Below are 24,978 nucleotides of genomic sequence, written 5' to 3' on the forward strand. Positions count from 1 at the left end.
CTTTATTGGAGGAAATGTGTGGGCAGGAATATATTGGCACAAATGGTATGCATGTGGGGGTCACTTCTTTCTTACCTGGCAGAGGATTCTGGGAGTAATGTTTGCACAATGTGAGAAGACTAGAAATAGAACTCTTGCAAATCTGCTGCCAGCACTTATCTTCTGTGCTTTATTTGATTTGCTTTTGTTTGTCTATTTTTCTCTTCAGCATGTTATTCTGATGTTACGTTATTATCTCTATTACAGAAAATTGCAGGGCTATATTTGAGAGCGTACATCTGAGAGTGGCTAGGTATTTCCAGCCTGTTTGTTAAAGGATTACAAACAATATGATTATTGGTGGGTTATCTAAGAGTGGCTAGGTGTTTTCAGCCTGTTTGTTGAAGGATCACAAACAATATGATTATGGATGGGTTGTTGGGATACCAGTTTGTGGCTGTTAATTAAACCTCATTTGTTTTTTATTTACTTTTGGTAGAACTTTTGGTAAAATATTATTTATTATAAACTTCTTCTGGACTACATGCAAACATTCAGCAAAAGCTGTGGGCATTTGCAGTGCAGTGTTGTTTAACTTTCCAGCTTCTGTTCAGTATGGACATTAATTTGACTCTGTAGGTAAGATTTTGAAGCCTGCATGAACATCTGTTTAAAGGTAATTATAATTAGCCAACTAAATCAGCAGATGCTTTTGATGGTAAATATATATAATATATATTGCTAAGCATCTGTAGATAGCTTCCAGATGAGTTGATTAAACGTTAAGTTTAAAATTGACTCATATTTCTTTAACTGGACTGTATCATATCAGCAGAAGAAGAAGCAGTTGTACTATATCAATATCTTATTGACCATTTGCTAATTTGTTGTTGAACAGCAGCGACGATATCAAGATATTTGAAATCCAGAGCTACAACGATATTAGACTGTAGACTGTCACCGCCTTGATATCAGGAGGTACGGCTGTAAAATCTTATTTGTCTTTTTTGGTGTTTAACACCAGAGTTGTGTTGTTCGCCATTGCGGAGCTATTTTCACAGTCAGCACAGTGACTGCGCAGGCCTGTCTTGAGTAAACATGAGTAATATCTCTTCTTCACTTTGAACGCATCTTGGCAGCACCCTACTTACCGACTCGAGAGAGAGAGCCACAGGAGACACCCCCCCCCCTCCCCATTCCCCCACAACAGGGGAAAGATAATGTTTACCTTTTAGATTCCTAAAAGAGATGAAGGCATGTGTGGGGAAAGAAGAAGACATTCAGTTTTCCCTTTATTTGTTGTATATTCAGGCTAACAGAGAGAGAGAGAGAGACAGAGAGAGAGAGAGAGGGAAAGAGAGAGAGAGAGACACTTACATTGTTTTCAGATTGAGATAAATGCGGCAGTGCCGTTATCAACGTATCCCTTCTCTCTCACGACCGAGTGGAACTCCCACAGGCAGCAGGTTCTCTGTCTGAGATCTGAGCGTGTCTCCACTGGGAACCTCCGCCCCTGGGAGATCTGTAGCCGCCCTTAGCGCCGCTCCGTTTGGCGGCAATATTGGCAAGACTATCTGATGGAAGACACAGGTTTTTAATCAGATGGAGCAATATCTGAGCATAGCCTAATCACTTTATGGAAGTAGTGATTATATTGAAGAGGTCTTGTGCTGCAGTGAGACGAAACAATATGTGCGAACACGAGATTCTCGTGTCAGACGACCCTGTTTTTCCCGTTTCATATTTCTTGTGCTCCATCAGCGTTATTTTTGATTGCTGTTAAATTATGTATGCTTAATTCTATAGATGATTATATTAACATCCTTTCAAACAATTCTATATATATACATTGTGGCTTAAGCTTTTGATTTTCTCCCTAGCGGTTGCGCAATATGCACGATGCAGTATGCAATGAAAGAAGTCCTTATGAGCACTGCTACCTGCGGTGATGCTTCCTCCCCCAGGACCCCAGAAAGAGAACAGCCGTGAATAACGTGTCATGAGGCACCGTCTCTGGGGGTTTGTGACTTCCTCTCTCCCCAGGTCCTTTTGGAACGGCCAGGCAATATAAACGGCATCCTAAGCTGGGCTGATGCCAGGCTTCTCCTCCTCTGGCAGGAAACGGCTGATACCTTCTTCCGGCTGTTCCCCAGCCCACATCACAAATAGCTGAATCATAATGTGTGTATGCATGTGTTTGTGTGTGTGCGTGTGTGTGCGCGCGCATGTGTGTATGTATGTGCTTGTTTATGGATATAGTGTGTGTGCATCCAGGAAACATTGGAATGGCATGTATATATGGGTGTATGTTGGGGGTGTTTGTACATGCGTACGTATGTGTATGTGTGGAAGGTACGTGCGTGTGCACGAGCTCACATCCATGCATGCAAGCCTGTGAGGTTGTGTGTGTGTGGGGGGCAGGTGTTTGAATGCGAGCGCGTGCTCGTTTGCATGTATCTGTAATACGTGTGCAGGCTTCAACGTGTCACGCGTTTGTCAGCGGGGTGCGCATTTTCACTGGATGCGTGTCGGCGTGTGCGTGCTTATGCGTGGGCGTCTGTCTCCACACGTCAGTACGAGCACGGCGGGCCGCAGTGCGGTCTTGCATTAGTCAAAGTTGTGAGAACGCCCGTGCACACATCCCCCTCCCCTCATGGACCCGGTGGTGAAGCAGAGTCTGCAGTGTAAGTGCGGTGCTCCTTCCTGCTCCACTACCCTTTACTTACCTATCATAAAACCTCCAAAGTGCATTTCTGCGCTGCCGTATTTATCACTGATTGCCCCGAACGGGGCTTGCGGTTCATGTGAACGCGCGATGCGGGCGTCCCGGGGGTTCTGTGCGTTGCCTTCGTTTCGGTGTCGACGTAATGAAGGCGAAACTATTAATGCGTGTCCCAAGGAGGTCGGGACAGCTCGTTGATTCCCATGTTCTGCCCAGAGCGGCATTGGGTTGCGGGAAACGATGACATCAGCAGGTCTGGCCCGGCAGCACCCAATCACGGGGAAGTTGTCGGCGAGGTTTCTCCCATCTCCTTTAATTGAATAGGGCAGAGTGGTTTTTTGTGGACACGCGGAAGGCATTTGACGAAACAACCGTGTTGTTACTTTGGTTTAAAGAAGCTTTCATGTGTAATTAGTTCTTATTAGACTAATAGGCCATATTGTCTTCTGCTGTGATTGAAAAGGTAATTGAATTTGGGCCAGAAATAATCCTTTTAAATGGAGGGAAGAATCCATAAATGACTCCGCTTCAAAGGCGGTAATGTAATAAGGGTAATGATTATTAATAATGCAGAGCTTATTCAAAGTTTGATCACATTTATGGCTTATTAGCCCAATAGCCTCTCAACCCCTTTCCCCCCCTGATTTGCTTTCTGTTTTCATTAATTTGCTCCCTTATCACTTATCAGCGGTAACGCAAATGTATTATTATTTCCAAAGCGTTGGAAATGGGCACCGGACCACCAGAGCCATAATCCTGCCAGTAAAAGAGCGTCGCTAGTCAAAGAGATGGATCTGACTGTGAAATAAATCTCTTTATTTCTTCAAAGCTGATTTTCCCCTGTCCGTGCCTGCCAAGAGAACACGCGAAACAGACCGCCAGCCGCATTCGAACGGGGAAGGGCGGGGTTTTTTGCAAATGCGGCGATTCAAATATATTTTTTAAGCGAGCGAAGGTGAAGGGATGAAATAAAAGGAAATGGTGCGAGGGAGCCTCTCTGTGAAGTGCGGGGGAAGCGAATGCAGCCGACGACTTCCCGCCAAGCAGTCCGTGACGCGCGGAAAAAAACGCTCGCCGCCTCTCCGGCCCTCCCGCCACGTCCGCCCCGCGATTCCTCACTCTCCTTTAGCCACACATGGCATAAAACAACTGTGCGGGGTTTCTTTTTTTTTTTTCCCCAGGTCGTTTGGAGATGGATTTTAACAGCAGTAATTGGAAGCAGATATGATTCTTCAGCCCAGCAGGAGGCTGCTCCATTACCTTTTGCCATCCAAAAAGTAATACGCTCCTGACCGCCAATGCCTCATTATCATTATCAGTGTGGCGATAAATGACTGAGCGCGAATGATGGAAAATGAGGCAGGGGAAGGGACATACATCACACAAGCGCTCATCAGTCTTGCCGCCGCGACCTCGGCGGCGAGCCGCATTGCCTGAGATACACATTCAAAGCATTCAAATGAGAAGAAATGAAAGGAACGGTTTGTATTGATATGCGGTTCGATGCGTCGTTACACAATACATCATCGCCGGGAGAAAAAAAAAAACCCTGCACAGTTCTGTGAAGATAAAGGCATCGATCAAGGCCTTCCAAAGTGATATCTATTAATTTCAGCCTGACTTTCTTGTATGTTTGGCGTGCATGTGTTTTTTCAGCTGCAGCAGCTTTGAATAGCCGTTCTATTTTATAGAATGTTCATATAAATTTATATTTCATGATATGCATACACCATCAAACTCAGACCAGCGGGACCAGTACAAATCCCAGATCAGTACAAAAAACACTAGTTGTAAGTGCAAACTTTCTATAGGAATACTTTGCCTCTATTGCAGTTAAATAAATCCAGTCCTGTGAATGGGCGGGAGAGTATGGAAAATGTGACAGTGTATTCCACCCAGGACAGAATGTCAATTTATTGAGGCCTGTCTGAAAGAGGAACCTAACGCGGAAATGAAATGTAAATTTGGATGCGATTAGTATTGCATCTGGTAGAGATTTGCAAAGCATTACCTTGAAAGCCTGTTGCAGACACTTTAATATCTGTGGATGTTCAGAAATGCTCTAAAGGTTCACAGCCTGAGAGCATCGTGCCAGGCAATGATTTGTTACCATCACTTCAACTGCATTAGATTATGTGGTAGTACACCATTGGTGAGCAAGTGCTGATTCAAGGATTGTTGACAGACACAGAAAATTCTCACTGTCAACTCTTTTTTTTTTTTGTTCACTTGTTTTTTATTTATTTATTTATTGACTTTTTGTGACTGTGAGAGGCTCAAGATCCATTGACTGCGTCCCAAAATGGAGGGTAGAAAACCCAACTGGATAATTCAATATCAAAGTATTATTTTCTTCCTTTCACTCTAGTAATATGTGCATTCTCCAAAGGGAGCCTTCCTCTGGAAAGAAAGGCACCTTGGATGAATTATCATGCCTAATTTCCTGCTGAAAGCTTTCTCGCAATCACTCATTTTCATGTTCATTATAGTGTAAACTCTGCCAGGGCTGTGGGACCCTGCATCGAAACATTTTTCAACTGGAAGTACAAATTCACCCCACTTTACTGTGGTATTCATTGTGGTAGTACTGTGAAGGTAAGGAAAATGTGGAACTGGCTGCAAACAGAGCATTATGCCTGCCTATTCTGCTCTGGGTGATTGTATTATCATTAACATGTAAGTGAAAATACATTTTTCATTTCTGGGTGAACTTTTCCAAAGGTTCACTGCACTGACTTACAGTTACAAAGACATTTTGATCCAGAAAAACTGTAGCCTATACACTCCACACTAGGTGGCAAGTTTCACATGATATCCACCAATAAATCCACTGAAAGAGCTCTCTGAACACCAAGTGATGCAATTTTGCTTCCTCCATTCAAGTTTAAAAAAATGAAATTGTTTGTTTTTGCAGCCTTAGACAGAGCTGTAATGTGAGCTTGGTTAGTAGATTTGCCTTCGGTTAGCTGATTGTTGTTGATGTGATTTTGAGGGCTGTATTTCCATGTTGCAACTTGTTCAGTACAGATGGCACACCACATTCCTCTGGGGCCAGAAATGGAACAGGAAAACAAAACAAATTTTTCACACTCAGTCTTGCTAACAGATAGTAAAAGGGTAGAATTGGACTGCCAAATGTTAAGGTTTTAGGAAATGTTAAGGGGGTTTAAGAAGTCAGCAGCAGCTCCAGTCTTGAACAGTGTAATAAGTACTGGAAGATAGATTTTACGAAGCTCAAATCTGAGCTAAACTGCCATTTTAAATGGTGGTCTGAGCATTTTGATCTCTTGCATTATCATATGGTTGGGATTTCCAGTCATGGAAGTTGTCATTTTAAACTGAAAACCAAGGTGCATAGTCATCATTGAGCAGTGACTCACTGTGCTGTTGAAAGTTGTTCCAAAGCAGCATTTTCAGGTATGCCCTGCTAAAAGTCTGCTGATTTCAATTTTGGAAGTTCCATTGATCTGAATGATATATGATCTGTCTTCTCTGTAAAAAGCTTAAAATCGTAGCAATTTTATCTGGTATACTCACACAGGCGGTAGGAGAGTTTTAACTGTATTATATGCAAGGGAAGGATGGGTATTTTAAAACATGATAAGCAGCAGACAGGACCGGACATGTTTGTGTTTGCCAGCGACCTTTGGGATTAGGGTATGCACATCCTTATTCATTTGCATGAAAATAGAATGGAAGGCATTTTAAATATCCATAATTTACATGCAGAATGCAATTAAACATTTCATCACCACAGTCAGATGCCAAAAATCTAAGCAGCTAAAGGCGTGAACATGTAGAATATGTATGATGAATAATATGTATAATAATATTGGCACTTTGAATTAACAGCCACATTATGGTGCAAGCGTAGCATGTTTTGCCATGTAGCAGTACTTTTTTTACAGTGTTGTCTCATGAAGCAGTTCCCCACCCAACTGGGAATCAGAAAATGATAAATATGGCATTGACGGGGTATGATATTTTGATTCATTTCTTGATCTGCTGGCCAGTATGTGAAAATGTTCATTAAAATATTAAATTAATATGAAATACCCCATACAGAATTAAGTTGCATGCTTTGCCTCCAATACATGCAAAGGGATATGGAGAGAAAATATAAGGAATAGCAGCGTCAGCTAAGAGACTAAATAAATGACAATCATGCTTTTTGGAGCGCTGGTATGTTTTCAACTGACCGCTGTTTTTTTCTATTAATTGGGCTACAATGTGTCAATCAAGTCTGACAGCTCTGCTCCCCTTCAGCAGTCCTGCACCCGCCTGTCCACCTTCCTGGCTGGGCCACATTGCACATCAGTCATGGGGCTCCTGCATAAAAGTGTTGCTCCAGAGAGTGTTCGTGCTTGGAGAAGCCCCCCAGGGCATTTATAATATTCTCAGTGTGGAAGGCAGAGCTTACCGGCAATGTGTTCTGCCTGGCACTGCTCAAAGTTGCTCTGCTGCAGTTCAATCGGAACAAATCTGGTATCAGAAACAGTAGCTGGCTGGTGCGCTACCTCGTACAGCTTTGTACTAGCCCTCTTATTTTACATTCACAGTGCTGTTCTACGTGCCTGCCACTGATTATTAATAGCAGAGCTGTATTCCATTAAGCTTCTTTGAATAGCGTGATTCATACAGTATACAGTGCAAACTGATATATGGATCCCAAGTGGATAATACATTAGAAGCTTGTATGGCTTGCGGCCTAAATTAGCATGATAAAGTACGCCAGCTAATTGAACCTACTACAGTGTTCATGGGTGTCACAACGCATGTAATTTTAATTCGTGTAACATTTCTTGCGGATTACCTCATTCATGCGCTCACTTTCCCTCAACAAAAGAAAGCTATGCATGTGCTTTGTGCACCTTTTTTAAATATAATTATTTAGCTAGGGTCTTAGATGTATTTCATTAAACAAGCACGCAAGCTTCCTTCACAATAAGCAGCATGTGGCGTTCCAATGGTCTTGACAGTTACATTTACAGGCATTACCACTGTGTGTGGCATACCTGAACCTGGCTTAGGTCATGTTTAATCCACTATCTTTAGCATACTGTCTTGCACATGATAGCGATTGTTATGCCAATACCCACAAACTTAATTAATTAACTATTCTTATAGTGCAAATGGATGGGATGGGATTGGATGGAGGGCAGAGGAGTAAAGGTCAATTAAGTGATCAGACCCAATTATCATGCTTGCTACTGTATCCTCAGTCGAGCCTGTCCTTTGACCTGGGGCTGTGGCGTGTCACATTCTGCCCCTCCTAGTCCCCTTCCCCAGTTCTAACACCTCTGTTTTTTATTGGTGGGTTAGGGAGATCTACTAATTGAGTTGCCGATCACTCTCAGTTTCAGAGAACAGAGACTTAGTCTCCTGATATGCGTCTTTGCGCTCTCGAAATATGCTCTGTCTCTATCGTTTCATTCTGTTTTTACCTCAGAGAGAAAGAGAGATGCCTGGGGTCTCATTGTGTTTCTCAGAAACCAGTGATAGAAGACTGTGTTAATGACCGGTAGCACGAGTTTCCCGAATCTGAACATCTCTCCTTCATTCATTCTTTTGTTTTCTTTTTTTTGAAAGTTTATCAATTTGTATGGCAGGCTCTCAGAGAAGACAGAAGCTACAGGGGAGCTGAGCCAGTGTTGTGTGATTCCTGTGTGTGCAGCATTTAGGTACATTCCCAAAAGGTGCCCCTCTCTCTCTCTCTATCTCTCTCTCTCTCTTTTTTTTCTAGCTATTTCTCTCTTTTCTGCCTGTGGTTAGTTTGTTAATTGTTTTTCTCTTTATGTTGCTTGTGTATTATTTTTGTTTTGAAGTACAGTAATTTCTGTGGTTAAACAATGTCCCAATAAAAGGGTTTTTAAATCTCAAATCTCTCTCTCTCTCCCTCCCTCCCTCCCTCCCTCTCTCTCTCTCTCTCTCTCTCACGCACATACACACTCACTTTATCTCAATGAGTGTGTAGAAAAGGGGGCAACTTATAAGTTGGCATCATAATAAAGACATATTGTAATATATGGCAAATTATGCTACATTAATTCTAATCATTTCCACTTGTATTTACCTTAAATATATATTCATATATTGTTTTTGTTTCACATGGGTTTTTTTTTTTAATGAATAAGGGTCAGTAACACTGCATTTCATCACATCAGTAAAGCTTACTCTAATTTGAAAACTTCAAGATGTGGTAGCTGCGCATTGTTACACACTCCCTAACAAAATTAGGTTATTATCGGATAAAAAAACAATGTGCTTCCCAATGTGTCCATTTTCAGTTTAAATCTGCATTGCAAAAGTCTATGACAGACAGTAAACTAGCTTAGATTTCCAGAACTGTTCCAAAGTTGCAATGTAAATTGAGTGAGCCAAGTGAAAAGCCTGCTTTCTGGATAATGGCAGCTTGGGGAGCCAAACTTGGCCTGACGAAAATGGTCCAATTTGGCCCATGGTGTCTTTTACTCTTTCCTAACAGCTGACTAATTGTTTTGCTGGTCCCAACAGATCAATCTCTCGAAGCGGCTCACTGTTAGACACATCTTTGGTCATATTAAGTGTATCTAACAATGTGCCAGTACTTCTTGTTTACATCAGGCTTGCTTAGTCCTGTTGCCACAGATGGCTCCATGGTTCTTTTAAAAAATGAAAGAAATAAAAAAAAAACATCTGTTGCAGGAAATTTATTGGGGCCCTCAAAATGCAAATACTGGCTGCTGGCTGAGATTCTGATAGGAAATTTACCGTGGTTGCTGTTTTATTTAGGCTAATTCTTTTTTTATTTAGTCTTTATTTTACCAGGAAAACCCCACTGGGATTGACATCTCTTTTTCAAGTGCACCATGATATGTGCACAGTTATAAAGATATATAATATAACAATATAACAATGACAAGAAATCTAAACAGTTGGTAAGACAGCTTGTAGCGGTATATACTGGGTAAACAAGATTAGAAGCAGATGTATTTTTCAGTTATGGTATTTCAAATTGAACATCTAAAATCAGAGCACTGTATTGACATGGCAAGATTATTCCTGATTCTCAAGTTCTTCTCAAGTTAAAAATGTTAATTCATAGACAACACAGTAGGTCATGTAAAGAAGTGGAAACTGCATGCATATACAGTAACCAATTAAGGATAAACATTTTGATAAAACCAACCTTCTGTTGGCCTCAAATGTAAAAATAAAATAAAATAAAATAAAAAAGACTTGTTTTTAAATTAGAGCCTAGCTTTATTTTCAGTGTTTCATCCAACCAGAAACCTAGGTAGGCATGAGATGACAGCTGGTGAATGTGATTACCATCTAATGTGAGAAATTGCATCTGATCTTGACTTATGGGACCTAGGAAACAACATACATTTAATTTGCAAAGCATTTAGTTCCAGATGTAGCTCGCTGAGAGCAGTCTGAATAAAGTTCAAAGGAGCGCAAAGTCTTGTCAGACTGAGGTTAGTGAAAGGAGCATTAAAATATTGTTATATGTTTTTGAAATAAAAGGAGAAAAAGACTGGAACCAGTACCGATCCTTGAGGAACACCTTTAGTAACCATCATGGGCAAAGAAGACATGTGGCCAACTGCCAAAACACATTGTGTTCTATCAGAAAGATAGTTTAAAAACCTGGTTGCTGTTAAATTACAAATAGTTCATTTAGATTGACCATATATTGGACTTCAGGAAAAGAGGAAACGGGCAGACAGGAGTTAGGAACATTATACTAGACTGATTGTTTACATGCAGTCATTGGAATGAGGCATTTTTAGGCATTTGTAGAAACTTCCTGGATGGATATTTTCAGTCCTACAAAGAATTGTCCAGGAAAAAAAGAATGTCTGGTCAGCTTAGCTGATTATATGTTCTGAGCCTTGCAGTTTGTTTTTTGATATTTTATCTCTGATTTATACATTACTTTTTCGCAAACTTTTTGCAAACTGCTTTGCACATCAGAAAACTCATAGTTCATAGTCTTAAAAATATAGATGTAAATATCAGTTTGCTACTTCTCACCTCTTTATATTCCTGAGAAGAAGAAGCTATAATTATATAAAATTCTTTATTAACATTCTCTATTCTCTATTAATGTTAAAAACTGCTGATTGAACTTGGGGTTTTGGACACTAAGCTCAGCTTAGTCAGTGGTATGGATTTTGATCAGAGCAAAGCCCAGCATACAGATCAGATGCCACCACTGTTAGGTCACTCCCAAGACACTTGCTTAGAGCCAAGCACAGATCTTTCTATCACCTGGAACAGATTGTGAAGGGAGGTATAGACATTCCGGTTAATCCGTGTCCTCTCTAGGCCAGCTCAGAAAAGGTGGAGGCGGAGCTTCGGGATTTCGGTTCGAGGCACGCCCACCATACCATACCATAGTGCATCCATATGTGATGTATTGGCAGGCTTGTCACTTTTTTTTCTCGCTTGTATAGGAAGAAAGGTGGCATCTGCCCTTGAGGCCCAGGGGAGTCCTGCTCGTCCCCGGCTGACGACCTTGCCGTGTCGCTGAGCGTGATAAAACTTCCTCTCGTTTGTATTCTCTGGGGATGCCGAGCCTTCTTACCTGACCCATTGATCCAGCTGCATTGTGGGTGTGCTACACGTGAGCAACGTGGGTGCTGTGTCCAATAAAGTTAATATATAGAGGCTCTCCTTCCTACAATGTTTTATTCAGGAGCCAGCCTGCCACTGCAGAAAAATGAAATTCGCTGCTATTTGGCTATAACAACCCCCCCCCCCCCCATTTTCAAATGATGAAAAAATCTGGAATAACCCTCCATCTTTTCATGAAATATCTCTTATCTAATATATCTCATTTCAGCTGCTAATATTCCCCAAAAAATATCAGCTTATTCTAAAGCAAGAAGATATATCAATACAGAAGAAAATTACGGATGCTTTTAATAGGCTTCTTGGCTAAATGGTAAACAACTTTCTTTTTATTCACATTTTCCTCTTAATTTTCAGTGTTATCTGTGTTCCTGCAATAATTAGTTGAGACAAGCAGCCAAGCTGTGAGGCCTGGTAGCTCCTCATATCCCAAACATTGCTATTACACAGTAAGCTTAGTTTAGGCCCTGTAATGGAGATGAAGCAGGTTGCGTGAGACCATTTAGTGAGTAGTGTGCAGCAGAAGTCTTTACAGACAAACTAAACCCCAAATTCTATCCCCCCTCATACATGATGCCACCGCTCTGTCTACTGCCTTCATGACAATATCTCTAAGGAAAAAGGGGGGGGGGGGGGTCAAACAAATCCAAAAAGAAACAGCTTGCTAATTCCCTGTTTCATTTTTTAAAGGGAGAAGTCGGGATGCAGATTTTCTCGGAGAGCTACTTTCATTGTTTGCTCTACAGGCTTAACAATATTTCTGCTCTGAAATGTGGCACACAGCCCACTGTTTCCATTTGTGTTAGCAGCACCAGCCACGCCGAGTTGTATTATGCGTGACTTTGCTGAAATGCTTGTTTTGTTAATGGCTCTGTGTGTCTTTGTGCGCTCCGGAAAATGTCAGAATTCTATTCCTCTGAAGTTCTCTTTCTGAATGTGATGCGCCACTGGTACTGTGTTTATTCTTATCATGGGGTTTGCAGCAAACATAGAATTGTATTCATCTTCATAATAGACTTCTGTGGATCTGCCATTTTCTGTTGTTTCTATTTTTGGATTTCTGGTAAGGAGAGGAACTGTGGGGTGGCTCATCCTATTAAAGGCATAGTTTGCTATCGTCATGAGAAACTTCTGTAAGTATCTAAAATATCCTTCATTGCATTCAATGCTGCTGGGGCTAATTGAAAGCATATACTAACACTGAGATGAAAAAAGTGAACTGACCCTTTATAACACCGTTTTAGTATGTGGATAGGCCCCATGGTCTGGAATGTAATCCCAGTTGTCCCCGTATCGACTGTGGCCAGTGCCGATGGTGGGCGGTGGCCCTCAGGGTGACACTTAATTGGTGGTTGCTGAGAGTTCAGTCAGCCACACGCTCATTGCTCTCTAGTGACCCTGCTGGTTGATCGGGCTCCTGTGGTCTGCTTGTTAAAAATGCACATGAAGTGTCTTCCTCCAACTGCAACCTTCCTGCAAACTTGGCTTGACCATGGTGTGAAAAGAAGCATCTGGTGACATCACATACTTGAGAGGACCTGTACTTGTTAACTCTCTTCCACAGAAGTCGGTATTCTAGACTGGGGAGAAAATGATGGGAAAAGTATTTTTAAGGGAATATTTAATGGATTAGATGCAATCCATTTTAATGAGTAATGGTTATGAATATCAGACTATCAGTCTAAAAATGTAAGGTGAATAAAAGATGGAGACAAAATAGAAATGTTACTGTAAGGATATTTGGGTTGGTGGTTCGATCTTTTGGATAATCCTGGAATAAACTCCAGTCTCCCTGCTGCATAAGTGTGGAGCAAATGAAAGCCAGTAAGTTACCTTATGTGAAATGTCTTCATCATTGCTCTGCATTTATTGTGGATGAGCACAAACAGAGGAAATATGTTTTTTTTGTCATGTCCTGTCAATTCTACTTCATTTTGTTGCAATTTATGTTGGATGAAAGCTGAAACTCAAAAGATTTGAAGCTCTTTGTAATACAAATAGAATGATTTCTTCGCGAAAACTCATTTTTGAATAACTACTTCTGACTACCCACGTGTCCTTGTTGAGGTTATCCGTCAATATTAATTATGTGTTGAATATTGTAGTGCGACTTGCAAATTCTTACAAGACCATCTCATTCAGGCTTCTTTATAGAAGTATATGTAAGGAGGCAAGCAGAGTCAGCCACTGGGATAAACACTTTGTGCAGTTGTTCAGGGCCTCAGTCATCCTGGAGCCACATTCATTCAGCTGTTACGTGGTGAGTGTGATTTATGTTGGAGCACTTTGGGGCCACAACAACATTCTTGTTTTGGGCCATCAAAACCCTAGGGCCGGCTCTGGAGGGGAGTAACTTCTTTCAAGAACAAATTTCCCTGGTCATATTGATGAATTTAATTACATTTCTAAAGAAAAAAAAGAACGGATTAGTTAGAATGCGGGGAAAGGGTTTCAAATGTAGCCCAAAGACAGCTTACAAGTGCAAGGTAATGTAATTATACTTTCTAGTCAAGCAGCATCACAAGACTTCTCCACATGGTCCCTCATTACGGGGATGCCTCTGAGTGGATGTTCTCGCATGCGGTCCCACGGCCGACGTTTCCACAATCCAAATAGCTTATGTACCCATTACGTTCTACCAGGAGGCGCCCCGCCGTAATGAGCACATAAGCTCTCTCTGGAGCACCCTCCCGCGGTCCGCGCGATAGCACTGGAAAGCGGTTAGTGGTCTTTTGGAGCCGCTGAAGGGCGGCCGCCCGTAGGCCTTCGTCTGGCTCCTCGTACGCGGTAATCTCCTTCTCTTAAGAGGCTGCGGAGGTCTGAGACACAAGGGTGTGCTTCAGCCTCGGGTGGGAAATGGTTTTCTCCCGTGAAGAAGGCGCAGTGATCTCATTGACTGCTTCGCCGCTTCGGTGGATTGTCGTGCGATGGATGATGTGTCGCCTTTTCCGCGGCGCGACCGGGTTTTTTTTAATTCCCTGTGTGGCTGTCACTCTTCTTCCGTCCAATTAAAATCCCACTGAATTGAGAGGGAGGAATCAACACCCACAGCACCTCGCGGTACAGGCCCCATAGGTAATGAGCGATTCCGTCCACGTAGTCTCGTATGTTATCCCGGGCGCATGGAATTCTACAAATTTCGAACGTGTCATCTCCTTCTGCTGTTGTTTCGATTCTTTCTTACCTGAATGATGGGGAGAGAGGAGTGGGTCAGCTTTTATATATGTTGGATGATCACAGGTTACTGTCATTTATTTTTTCACCAGTTTTAAAAGATTTGGGAGGGAGCATGTGTGATCACATGATCACATTTTTTTGACAAATTTTTTCCTAGAAACAAAATAGTTCCACTATATGTATTGTGCTCATACTATGTGGTACTTAATAAACTTGACTTGATTTACAAATAATATAAACTAAATTATAATTGCTCTGGACAACTTCTGTAGTCAAATCACAGGTATTTATGATACTGGTATTGGGAGAGGTCTGGTATATTGTGACAGTGTTAGATTTTGAGATGATCTCTATTCCTCTTTCCTACAGTACCCCATTGCCACTGGTGTGATCAGGACTTGAATACATTGGGTCAGCTTCTCAGTGTCCTAGCAATCAGTCAAATTAAATAGGAATCATGTTGACTTAGGGCCTCTGTAAGCAACCAGGGGGTTGGCTCGGAAAATCCACTCAGTCTACCATGTAAGTCGGTTATGGATGGTCTTTAGCAATCTCCCTTAAAATCCATCTCCAAAATTTTAGCCAGACATTTGTAAACAGCCTTTAACCACTGAGTCGATGAGAAAGCAGAAGGATTCCACCCATCTGAGGTTTGGCTTGAAATATAGATTGTAACAGAATGAATGGAAGTTCCACTGCGAGCATTTCCTACTCCAAAATGATGGGCTGCAATTGTGAACTGTTCTAAAAATCGATCAAAGCAATACAGTTATGTGGCTTATGCAGACACTCAAACTGTACAGAAAGACTAGCACATTTCCTCCAGGACACAGGGGAATTCTCTGCTCTTTGCAATAAGCAGCACGCGATATTCAAAGAGCACAAGTCCTAAAGGATTTTGGTTAAAATCTCAACCAAGAGACATCATGGTGTTCTATATTTGCATAGTGCTATCTCCCATCATTGAGATAATGTATTAATTTGAATAATGAATATTTATCATGGATGTGATTGTGGTTTATGGTTTTATCTATTGTTAGCTGAATGTTTAAGAATTTCACATGGTATTCAGCGTCACTTGGCACTCATTTGTGTTGGAAATATTGCATTGAAATTGTTTGGCCATTGGTATTGCTATGTCACTCTTGCTTAGGTATATACCAAATAAGTGACAGTAGCAACAATGTAGGCAACATGAGCTGACATGGGGTGCAAATTAATGCAGGGCTACCTACACAGAGACAGCTCAATGCTGGGTCACCCACACTGGAACAGTTTAATGCTGGGTCACCCACACAGAGACAACTCAATGCTGGGTCACCCACACTAGGACAGCTTAATGCTGGGTCACCCGCACTTACACAGGTCAGTGTTGGGTCACCCACACAGGGACAACTTAATGCTGGGTCATGGTTACCCACGCAGGGAAGGCTCAGTGCTGGGTCACCACACAAGGATAGCATAATGCTGGGTCATGGTTGTCCACACAGAAATGCATCAATGCTGGGTCAACAGCACCAATGCGGTTCAATGCTGGGTTACCCACTCAAGGACAGCTCACAGGGTGGCACAGCTTCAGGCTTTAACACTTGCTGAATCTAACATGTCACAGTACACCTTCAGTGACATGAATGAATTATTAGCCCGTGTAATCAAACCCTGCTGCCTCTCCAGCACACACACACACACACACACACACACGCACTCACACACATACACACATTTTAGCCTTTCATTGATTTATAGTACCTTGTTGTTTTCAGTGTGTGAAACTGATGAGGAATGGGAAGGGGGGGGTGTTAAGATAAGTTGTAGATAAGCGTGGATTAGTCAGTGATATTCCCTTTGGCTGAGTGGAGAATGTGTTCGGTATATTAGGGGTGAAATTAAGGTCCAGCGGATCGTTGACATTAATAAACAACAGCCCGGGCAGAATATATACTGCCATGGCCCCTGCGGTGTGAGCATATGAATAATGCAGGGCCCCCCGCTCCCCTTCCTTAGCATGTTCCCATAATACTCATTCATGCACTTGACCCAATCTTCTGGGAGCCGTGGCCTGGCGACCAGGTCGGTGGTGGACGAATAAGAGGGCACCGTGTTGGCCTTACTTGGGGGGAATGCAAGGTGGGGACAGGGCGGGGGCAGGGGGGGGACCTGGTTTTAATGCCAGCTGTGTCACTCCCCCTGACACCATAAATCTCACTTAATTTCAGGCCCGAGCCAGACGCGGGGAGAAATTGCACTCCAGACCGCGTCACTTGCCGCCGTGTCTGGAATTCTAAGTGCGTCCTGTGCCTCAAGACCAGGCTGCCGCCCCAGCTTTGCGAGGCATAAGAAGCTAATGAGGCATTCCCAGACCTTCACAAAGCTGTGTAATATAGAGACGCCATGTTGGTGCCAGTGTGACTCTGTCGCCAGAGCATGTGAATTGAGATTTAATAACCTTATGAGCGAATTTAATAGATATGGGAGGAACAAAAGCCCTGTGGTTTACAAACATTATGTTCATTTTTTAATTTGTTTTATTTTTCAGGAAGCGTTTTTTTTTTTTTTTCCAGCTCCAGTATGAGCTCCTTCACATTCCGAGCCCGTGAGTTATTCTGAACGGCATAGCATGGCAAACTAGCCTCTGCCTGTCTTTAATTGCAGTGTCTCTGTCTCACTGTGCAGGCTATTGAAGCATTTCTCTAATGTCCCAGTGTGGCTTATTACAACCAGGGCCAGATCTTTAATATCCTGCCGCTTAGGACCTGCTGGGTCTTTTCAAGCTCTCATAATCGAACATGGCCCCTCTTTTCACTGGGCATCAACCGTTTACCCTATTATGTATTATAAAAGTCCCTCTGGATATGGGGGGGGGGGCAGTAGAGGGGGAATTAATTTACTGAAGCCCCTCTTTAGAAGGAATTGAATCAAAGTCAGCAGCACAGAGAAGGTTTATACTCTGTATAACGCTGTCACAGTCTATAAAAATGTAATGAAAAGTCATTTGAAGATAGCGCCACATTAAGTGTTTTTCTTGATTCATTGGTATCTTTAGGCTCAACTAATAATCACTTCACTGCAAAGGCTGCTGAATAGACCCTCTAACCGATGATGACAACACAGCATCTCTCTCTAAAAGGACCGTAATCCTTTCTTTGCTTCGAATTTTAAATGCCCCATTTCTTGTTTAAAAAGCAGCCAGACACAAAAACACAAATTCTTAAGGTTTCATATGCAGCGCTGCTTCTCGGAGCCGTTCCCAGTGTTTCCCTGATGCTGATAAATTTGTGCTTTGACACCGAATCAAACGACAAAGATGACTCCGCGTCACAGTGTGCCAGCATTAGTTATCTAAATTCAGCCCTCAGTCTGTTCGGCAGACTCACATTAGCATCGTTTTGGAATTAGAAAGAGGAAGGAATACTTATCATTAGTCAGGAAATATCATTACAGAGACTAGAGAGGCATGCCTTTGAAAAGGATGAGCTTAAATACAGCGCAGAGCACTCTATTTTCTCTCATTGTGCAGTTTCAAGTCTGATGTTTGAAGTAGAGACTGACTCTTAAATGGAGCCAGGAGTAATAACAATAATATGAAAAGGCCCATGTTGTATTACCGAGCTTTGAATTCTATTATTCGGGTCTGAGATTGAATAATGTTATCTGGGGTTCTTAAAAGGAGGCCTGGTAGGTGGGGTAAAGAAAGGGAAAGAAACCAATGATTAAAACGCTAACTGACTGGATCTTTTTGGCTGGCACTCATAACAAAGGTTCGGCCTACTTAACTGTTTAATTGACAATGGCACATAATGAGCAAAATTAACTTCACAATGAAACAAGCTGATGTTCGTTTCCAGGACAATGAGGAATCACTCGTGCCTGTCTTAATTGTCCTAATTATCAATGCTGTCGGAGTAATGAGAGGTCACGGACTGCGATTGTGTGGTAATGAACTACTGCTGTCTGAGGCTCCAACTTAGAACCTTCCCCGTGGCGTAAACACACAAGTGCTCTTTGTTCTGAACTCTCACCTTATTAAGAGGACTCCCAAGAGCTAACATGGAAGAATTTTGTGCTTCAGTAGACTGAGTCATAGTAATGGTACTTTCAAAGGGCCTGCACTTTGAACCAGTGAGCAGATGGTTTGAAAGTGGCTCTAGTGCTGTTCTATTTTGGCTGCAACCTTAGCAACAGCTCCAAAATTGTACCGTCGATCATGCATTCAGTGACCGAATCATTCACTGAACGGTTTCCCAAAATAACCTTTGTTTTGATGTATTCAGCATTCTGTGTATTCGGTTTGTCATAGCCAGTTCAATTTAACTCCTTTTTTAGTGAAATTTTCTATCAATCTGATCACTTGATACACTGTTTGAAAGTTTTAAAACTTGTGGTTCTATATCTATAAAATGTTTTACAATGCCAATATGACAATGTTTCTTTTTTGAAACGTGGGGTGGCAAAAGAAGCCTGGGGGTGCCCACCTTCTTTGCATTTTGGAAATCCACAGACGTCACACATCTCAAAAAGTTGGTATGCTTGTCACTGGAAGAATCCTGCAAACAAAATCCATAGTCATTTTTAGTCCCAGAAATGTGCTAACTTGAAGAAACCTCAATTGAATGCCCATTGTTTACCAAAAAATTCTCCAGAAGAATTATCATTGTTGTCCGTTGTGCCATTGCATGCACACCGAAAATATTGTGTACAAAATAATGTTGTTATCTTCAGTTTGTATAGATTCTCAGAAACAAAGCAAACCCACCTAAGCTTCTCAGACCAGTACTGGCCAAGTAGTCCCTCAATATAGCCAATGGGATCCGCAATGACTCAGTACACTGCCAGCCAGTGGCAAGCTATCATGGTGACGGCTGAGAATCATTTTAAATAATGAAATTACGTTTCTAATGATGTATCGGTTGTTAAGCTCGCCTAAAAGGACACGCTTTGTTTCTCCTGTGTAAACAAACCATAAAAAAGCCATCTTTTTCAGTGCGCATGCTGGAAACATTACGCATACGAGTCTCAACATTCTCAAGACTTATGCCTACAAGGGTTGTTTTACAACAAACATTTATTTTGCAATGCCTAAGTATAAACAGAAGACTGAGCATTTGGAGGTCTTGGATGAAATCACTTGTCTGAGTGAATATTTCTGAGGAGGACAGTGGAAATGGCTTTTCCACAGCAGAGAGTATGTTCAATGAAGGACTTAATCCCATTTTATATCAGTGAGCATCTAAATACATTCTCAAAATATATATATTTTTTATTATTGTCCTCTTATAAATTAGGAGTAGGCATACTGAATAATAATAAACATATTTTAAGAATTGAGAGTATTTTGACATGTTGATGGGGGTGGGATATTTGACATAATCTTCAATAGCTGAACCTCAATCAATGGATTAGTATACAATATATTTATTTTATACAATCATCCAGACCTCCTGCTGCCAGAGGTACTTTTTTACGCAATCATATAGTATAAGGTATATAGCATTTTACAGCTCTCATAACCCGTAATATCATTTGGTTACCAAGTAGCCTTTTGGAGTCTCCAAATGGCTTTTTTGAAGACATAGCTTTTGAGACATAGCTTGGAAAAAACAATGCACACTGCTTATTTCTGGTGGTATTGTCATCAAATCTGAACCAGGATTTGTCCAGTGTTGTGGCTTTGTCTGAATTGTGTTTGTAAGCCCACCAGGCACAGTGTCAATCATTTGTATCCACTCAAAAATATATATTTTAGTTGAGAAAAAAACTTCCACTGTGTTTGAGCTTCTGTTACTTTGTTTCAGTAATATGGAAGAAAAATCAAACTCCGAAGGTTTACCTTTCAGAAAAGGATTATGCCTGTAGTCAAAAGGGTTCAAGTAACCATCTTAATTTGGATATGTAATTTTCAGGCTAGCATTAAGGAGTTACATAAGGAGTTAAACTATTTAGGCTACTTAGCATATGTATTTACTTCAATGATTGATCAATTGACATTTATATGTCTACTTCTTAGCCTTGAAGGGACATATTCTTTTAGTAATCTGTAATTGCAATAGTATTATACACAGATCATTAAATCCAGGGTTGAACCCAAAACACAGATACTTCCAACAAACCCTTTTTATTTGAAAGTTGGTTGTGCATTTTCCTAGTAGGGCTAATACAAAATAGATTTTTTACCTCTAAAAAAGTAAATTACTGTGTGTACATGTTTGTAATATTGGAAATTGTCCCAACAATAAGTTTACAATATGCTGTGAGTGCATAAGTGCTCTAAGTTATTTCACAGGCAATCATCAAAAGAAACAGTGTGGCGAAATCAGGCTCATCAAGCGAGTCTCAACGAGTGGCCAAATGCATTGAAAATAACAGTGTGATAGATGTTGCCCTGACTACAAGAAAAAACAAATTATTAATATTTACATTGGACATTCTTGGTGGAGGAATTATTACTTTCTCTGGTCTCCAGCATCCCCAAGCACTGGTACCTTGTGTTAGTTCAGCACTTTTCAGCAACAGGGTCACTAGGGAGCCGTACACTCACCTTATAGTATGTATCAAATGTGTATTCCGCAAATAGAATGGGACATCAAAAAGCTTGACAATTGTGTACATTTGTTGTACATTTATCTGGGGCTGTATGTAATGCGGTAGAGTTTTTATTTTTATTTTAAAATAAATGTGCCATCTCCAATCGCCCTAATTCGGAATGTTCAATTTCCGAACTACGTACAAGCTTTAATCATATGCAGCCCCTACTGCCGGCTTATGCGAGTGAAGACAATTCACGGTTCTCGTCCGAAACATGTGGTGTCTGCCAGCTGCTTCTTTTCACTCCGCAGCCACAAGCTGCGTATGCACAGAGCTGGGGCAGAGGAGACCCACTCATACACGTGCACAGAGGGCAAGCCACGGGCACCTGGACAGCCAACACAGGTCACTTAAGCAATGAACACTGCTTTCCCTACAGACTGAATCCCTCCCATATATCCCCTGGGCAAGGCAAAATCAATTGGTGCTCACTCATGCACTGCAAGCAATGTGTAATAAGGCAGAGTTGTTTCATTTTCTACCCTTACTTTAATCGGAGTAAGTATAATCCTCATCCGTCCAAGCAAGAAAACCTAACATTCTCTATTAATGCATTAAATTTATGTTCAGTTGTATAAGGATTCACCTGAAATAAGAAAAGTAACAATATTTTATTCTGACGTAAACCACATCAAAGTACACTGCATTACATTACAATCATTTAGCAGACAGTGTTATCTAGTGCCATACAGTAGGGGAGAACATCAGTGTTACACTCAGGAATGCAAAAGTGCAATATCACCATGAAGTTACAGATGTCTGTAAGTTTAATGTTATCATAAAAATGACTGTTGTTATTGTAACAAAAGAAAGTACCACAAGATGGATACCTGATTTTACACGGCTATACGTATAACATTAGCCAAAAGGAAGTTCTGAAGCATTCTGTGAAGGTGAGTTTTCAGTCTGCTTTGGATGATGGGCAGGGTTTCTGCTGTCATGATGTCCTGACTGCATTGTGAAGCTCATTCCACCACTGGGGGGCCAGCCCCAGCAGGAGACATGAAGCGCAGGCATGCAGGTGTTAGGGGTCAGATGCCCAGAGGTAACAGAAAAAAGAGGTCTTGTTGGTGTGTAGAGTCTGCTGATCTTTTGAACATACAATGGAGCTGTGCCTTTAGCTGCTTCATAGGCTAACACAAATGTTTTGAATTTGGTGCAAGCTGATATCAGTAGCCAGTCGAGTGAGATGTGCAAGGGAGTGACATGGCTAAGATGAGATGTGCCAAGGTAACCGTGGGATACAAATTCTTCTGTATTTCTTGTTTGAACAGTTGAAAAGCTGAGACTACTGACAACTGAGACAACCACATTACTTTAAAAGATGACCACTGCCAACCTCGAACACTAAACGTGATATTGTAGAAATGTGCTTGTACAAATCTGTAAGTCTTTCCATCAAACCCTGCTGTCAGTATGTGAACCTGCCAGGGATGTAATATAAAGCGTTCTTTGGTACATGCTGTCTTTATTTAGCGTGTTTGAGGTTTGAGCCCTTTGGTACAGTAAAAAAGATACTGTGCAGTTCATACTGGGTTGTGCTACGATAAAAGAGGAGAAAAGTTGAGAAAATGCTCGGATTAGGAGGTGGTTACTGTACTAATGAGGGTCTTGGGGCGGGTTAAACTGTGACCGCTTGACCGGGCACAGTTTAATTTTACTGATTCCTTTTGACCGGGCACAGTTTAATTTTACTGATTCATTTTGACTAGGCACAGTTTAATTTTACTGATTCCTTTTGCTGCAGACTGCTCTGCTGCACTCCTTGCAGTCTGTTTCATCATCAGGGGTGCATGTTGTCTCCATCTCTCTGTACGGCACTGTGACTCCGCTGTACCGCACAGGGCCGGGCTTAGTGCCCTCATGACACTGCACGCTTCGACAGAACCTTCAGCACAGCAGGAATGGCGGCTCTGATTACGCTAGCGCATAGTGTCTGTTTCTATGCGCTGGCCCCTCAGTGCTTTCACTGTCAGCACAATTTTAATGTGGCCACGTGGTGGGGTTGCTCTAATTAAGTGAGTGGATAATGTCTATGGCTACAGTTAGCCTGCGGGGCTTAATGCTCAATTCCGATTTCACTCAGATCGGATTTTTTAGGCTGAGTGTTCATATTAATTTTTGAAAGCAACTCAGCAGTACAGCCACTGCAGAATTATGATATTAGCCTGTTGCACGGAGAGTGACATAAAAACCACTTAACCGGAGGATCTGGGGCTGGGTGGGGAGTGCAATTCTGTACCAAAGCTGTCGTCAATCAAAGGAATATCTTGCCCAACTGGTGTGCACTGTACTAAACGCATTCATGGATTGAACAATTCTGATTTGAGGGTAGATGCAAGTCAAATTGAAACTGAAAAAATACAACTCTGTGGTTTTCAGCAATTCAAACTGTTATAAAAACTAAACTTCCAAACTGTCACATACAGTATGAGGAAAAGGAAAAAATAGAAATTGGTTCACTCATAGCTTTATTCTGAACATAGCCAAGGTTTCTGTTGGTTTTGACCCAGCTCATTCTATCAGTATGATTTAAATGTGGCTGTACTGAGCCTCCATGACCTGTTGTTCTGTGATCTGGCCCCTACAGGACACGGAGATCCTCAACACAGCAGTGCTGACCGGAAAGACTGTAGCCGTGCCAGTGAAGGTGGTTACCGTGGGGGCAGACGGCACGGTGACCGATGTGTCCGAGTCTGTGGAATGCCACTCGGCCGATGAAGACGTGGTCAAGGTGAGTGTGCGAACTGGAATTCTAAAAAATATCATTCGAAAAAAAAAAATTCCATTTATGGACCGGTGCAAAAACACATATATCAGTCAAATCTCTGAGATTTGACATGCATTATATTTGCTTCAAGGTCTAGCGGGAGAATTTAATGCTGTGTCGTTTTTTTCCTCAATATTGAATGGCAAATTCAATAACTCAGACACAATATTATTTTTACATTATATTTCTTGCCCTCCTAACAATTGATATTTAAGAACATCCTTCTTTACAAAAATGATGGACAGTCTACCTTGCCATATTGACTGAATGGTTGTCTAGTTGCTACATTCATGTAAGATGCTTGTTAAAATAAATGTTGCATTATTTGTGGAGGCATGACATTATTGTTTTTGCATGCCTCCGTATCTTTCAAAATGCCCATCACCTGAAAGGTCTTCTAAAATACTACAGGGAGTATTTTAATTCTAATCACAAATACAAAGAATTAATTAAAACGAATATAAAATATGTATGTGTTAAAAACTGCCATCCTCACAAAGAAAAAGTGTTAGCAGTTGGAAACAGCCACAATAGTGCCCAAGCGCAATGAGTAAAATACCAAATTGAATTTTTTTCTTTTTATTGACAATGTGCAGCAGGTTCATCAGGACACAGATGGTTATGAAGGATGGCTGGTGTTTCATGAATAAGTGGGGCTGTTTGTTAGTTTCACTTTTTACCAAGCCTTCATTTGGACATCTAGCCGTAGGACAAAGAAACAAGCAGTCAGACATGATTTTAGAGAAGATTTCTGCTGACAGCCTGTTTGGGATTCTTTTTCTTCTTCTTTTTTTAGTTGCTTGCGCTGGTTCTTGACCAAGAGAAAAAGACACAATATACTGTACCTCACACACTGCGGTCAGTTGCCCGCCCACGCATCAATGTCAGTGACATTCCCAGAAAAGTGATTTTTCTCTTTCCTTCTGGGTTTAATTATCAACTGAACACCTCAGCACACTGTGACTCGTGGAATCATCAGATCCCTCAGAGGCTGTCTTCAGTCTGTCAACTGTATCCCATTTCAAAGCTGGTTGAAATATTAAGTGACACTTACACAGGCTGCCAAAGCTTTTGCGTGCTGATTGAGACAACAGCTGCTGTCTTTTTGTCTATTCCCTTCTCTACAAGC

At 41.5% G+C, this 24,978-nt stretch overlaps 1 protein-coding gene across 3 annotated transcripts in view; it reads left to right on the plus strand.

Annotated features, from left to right (window-relative positions):
- Nucleotides 1-24,978, plus strand: part of si:dkeyp-14d3.1 (transmembrane protein 132C) — a 167,917-nt gene that overhangs the window by 125,810 nt on the left and 17,129 nt on the right. For all 3 annotated transcript variants that reach the window (XM_064353993.1, XM_064353990.1, XM_064353991.1), the window contains one exon: nucleotides 23,670-23,813. In XM_064353993.1, coding sequence (XP_064210063.1) covers nucleotides 23,670-23,813 — 144 coding nt within the window. The remainder of the gene's footprint in view (nucleotides 1-23,669; nucleotides 23,814-24,978) is intronic.

This window comes from Anguilla rostrata, chromosome 10, assembly GCF_018555375.3.
Source record: "Anguilla rostrata isolate EN2019 chromosome 10, ASM1855537v3, whole genome shotgun sequence".
Classification (NCBI taxonomy): domain Eukaryota; kingdom Metazoa; phylum Chordata; class Actinopteri; order Anguilliformes; family Anguillidae; genus Anguilla; species Anguilla rostrata.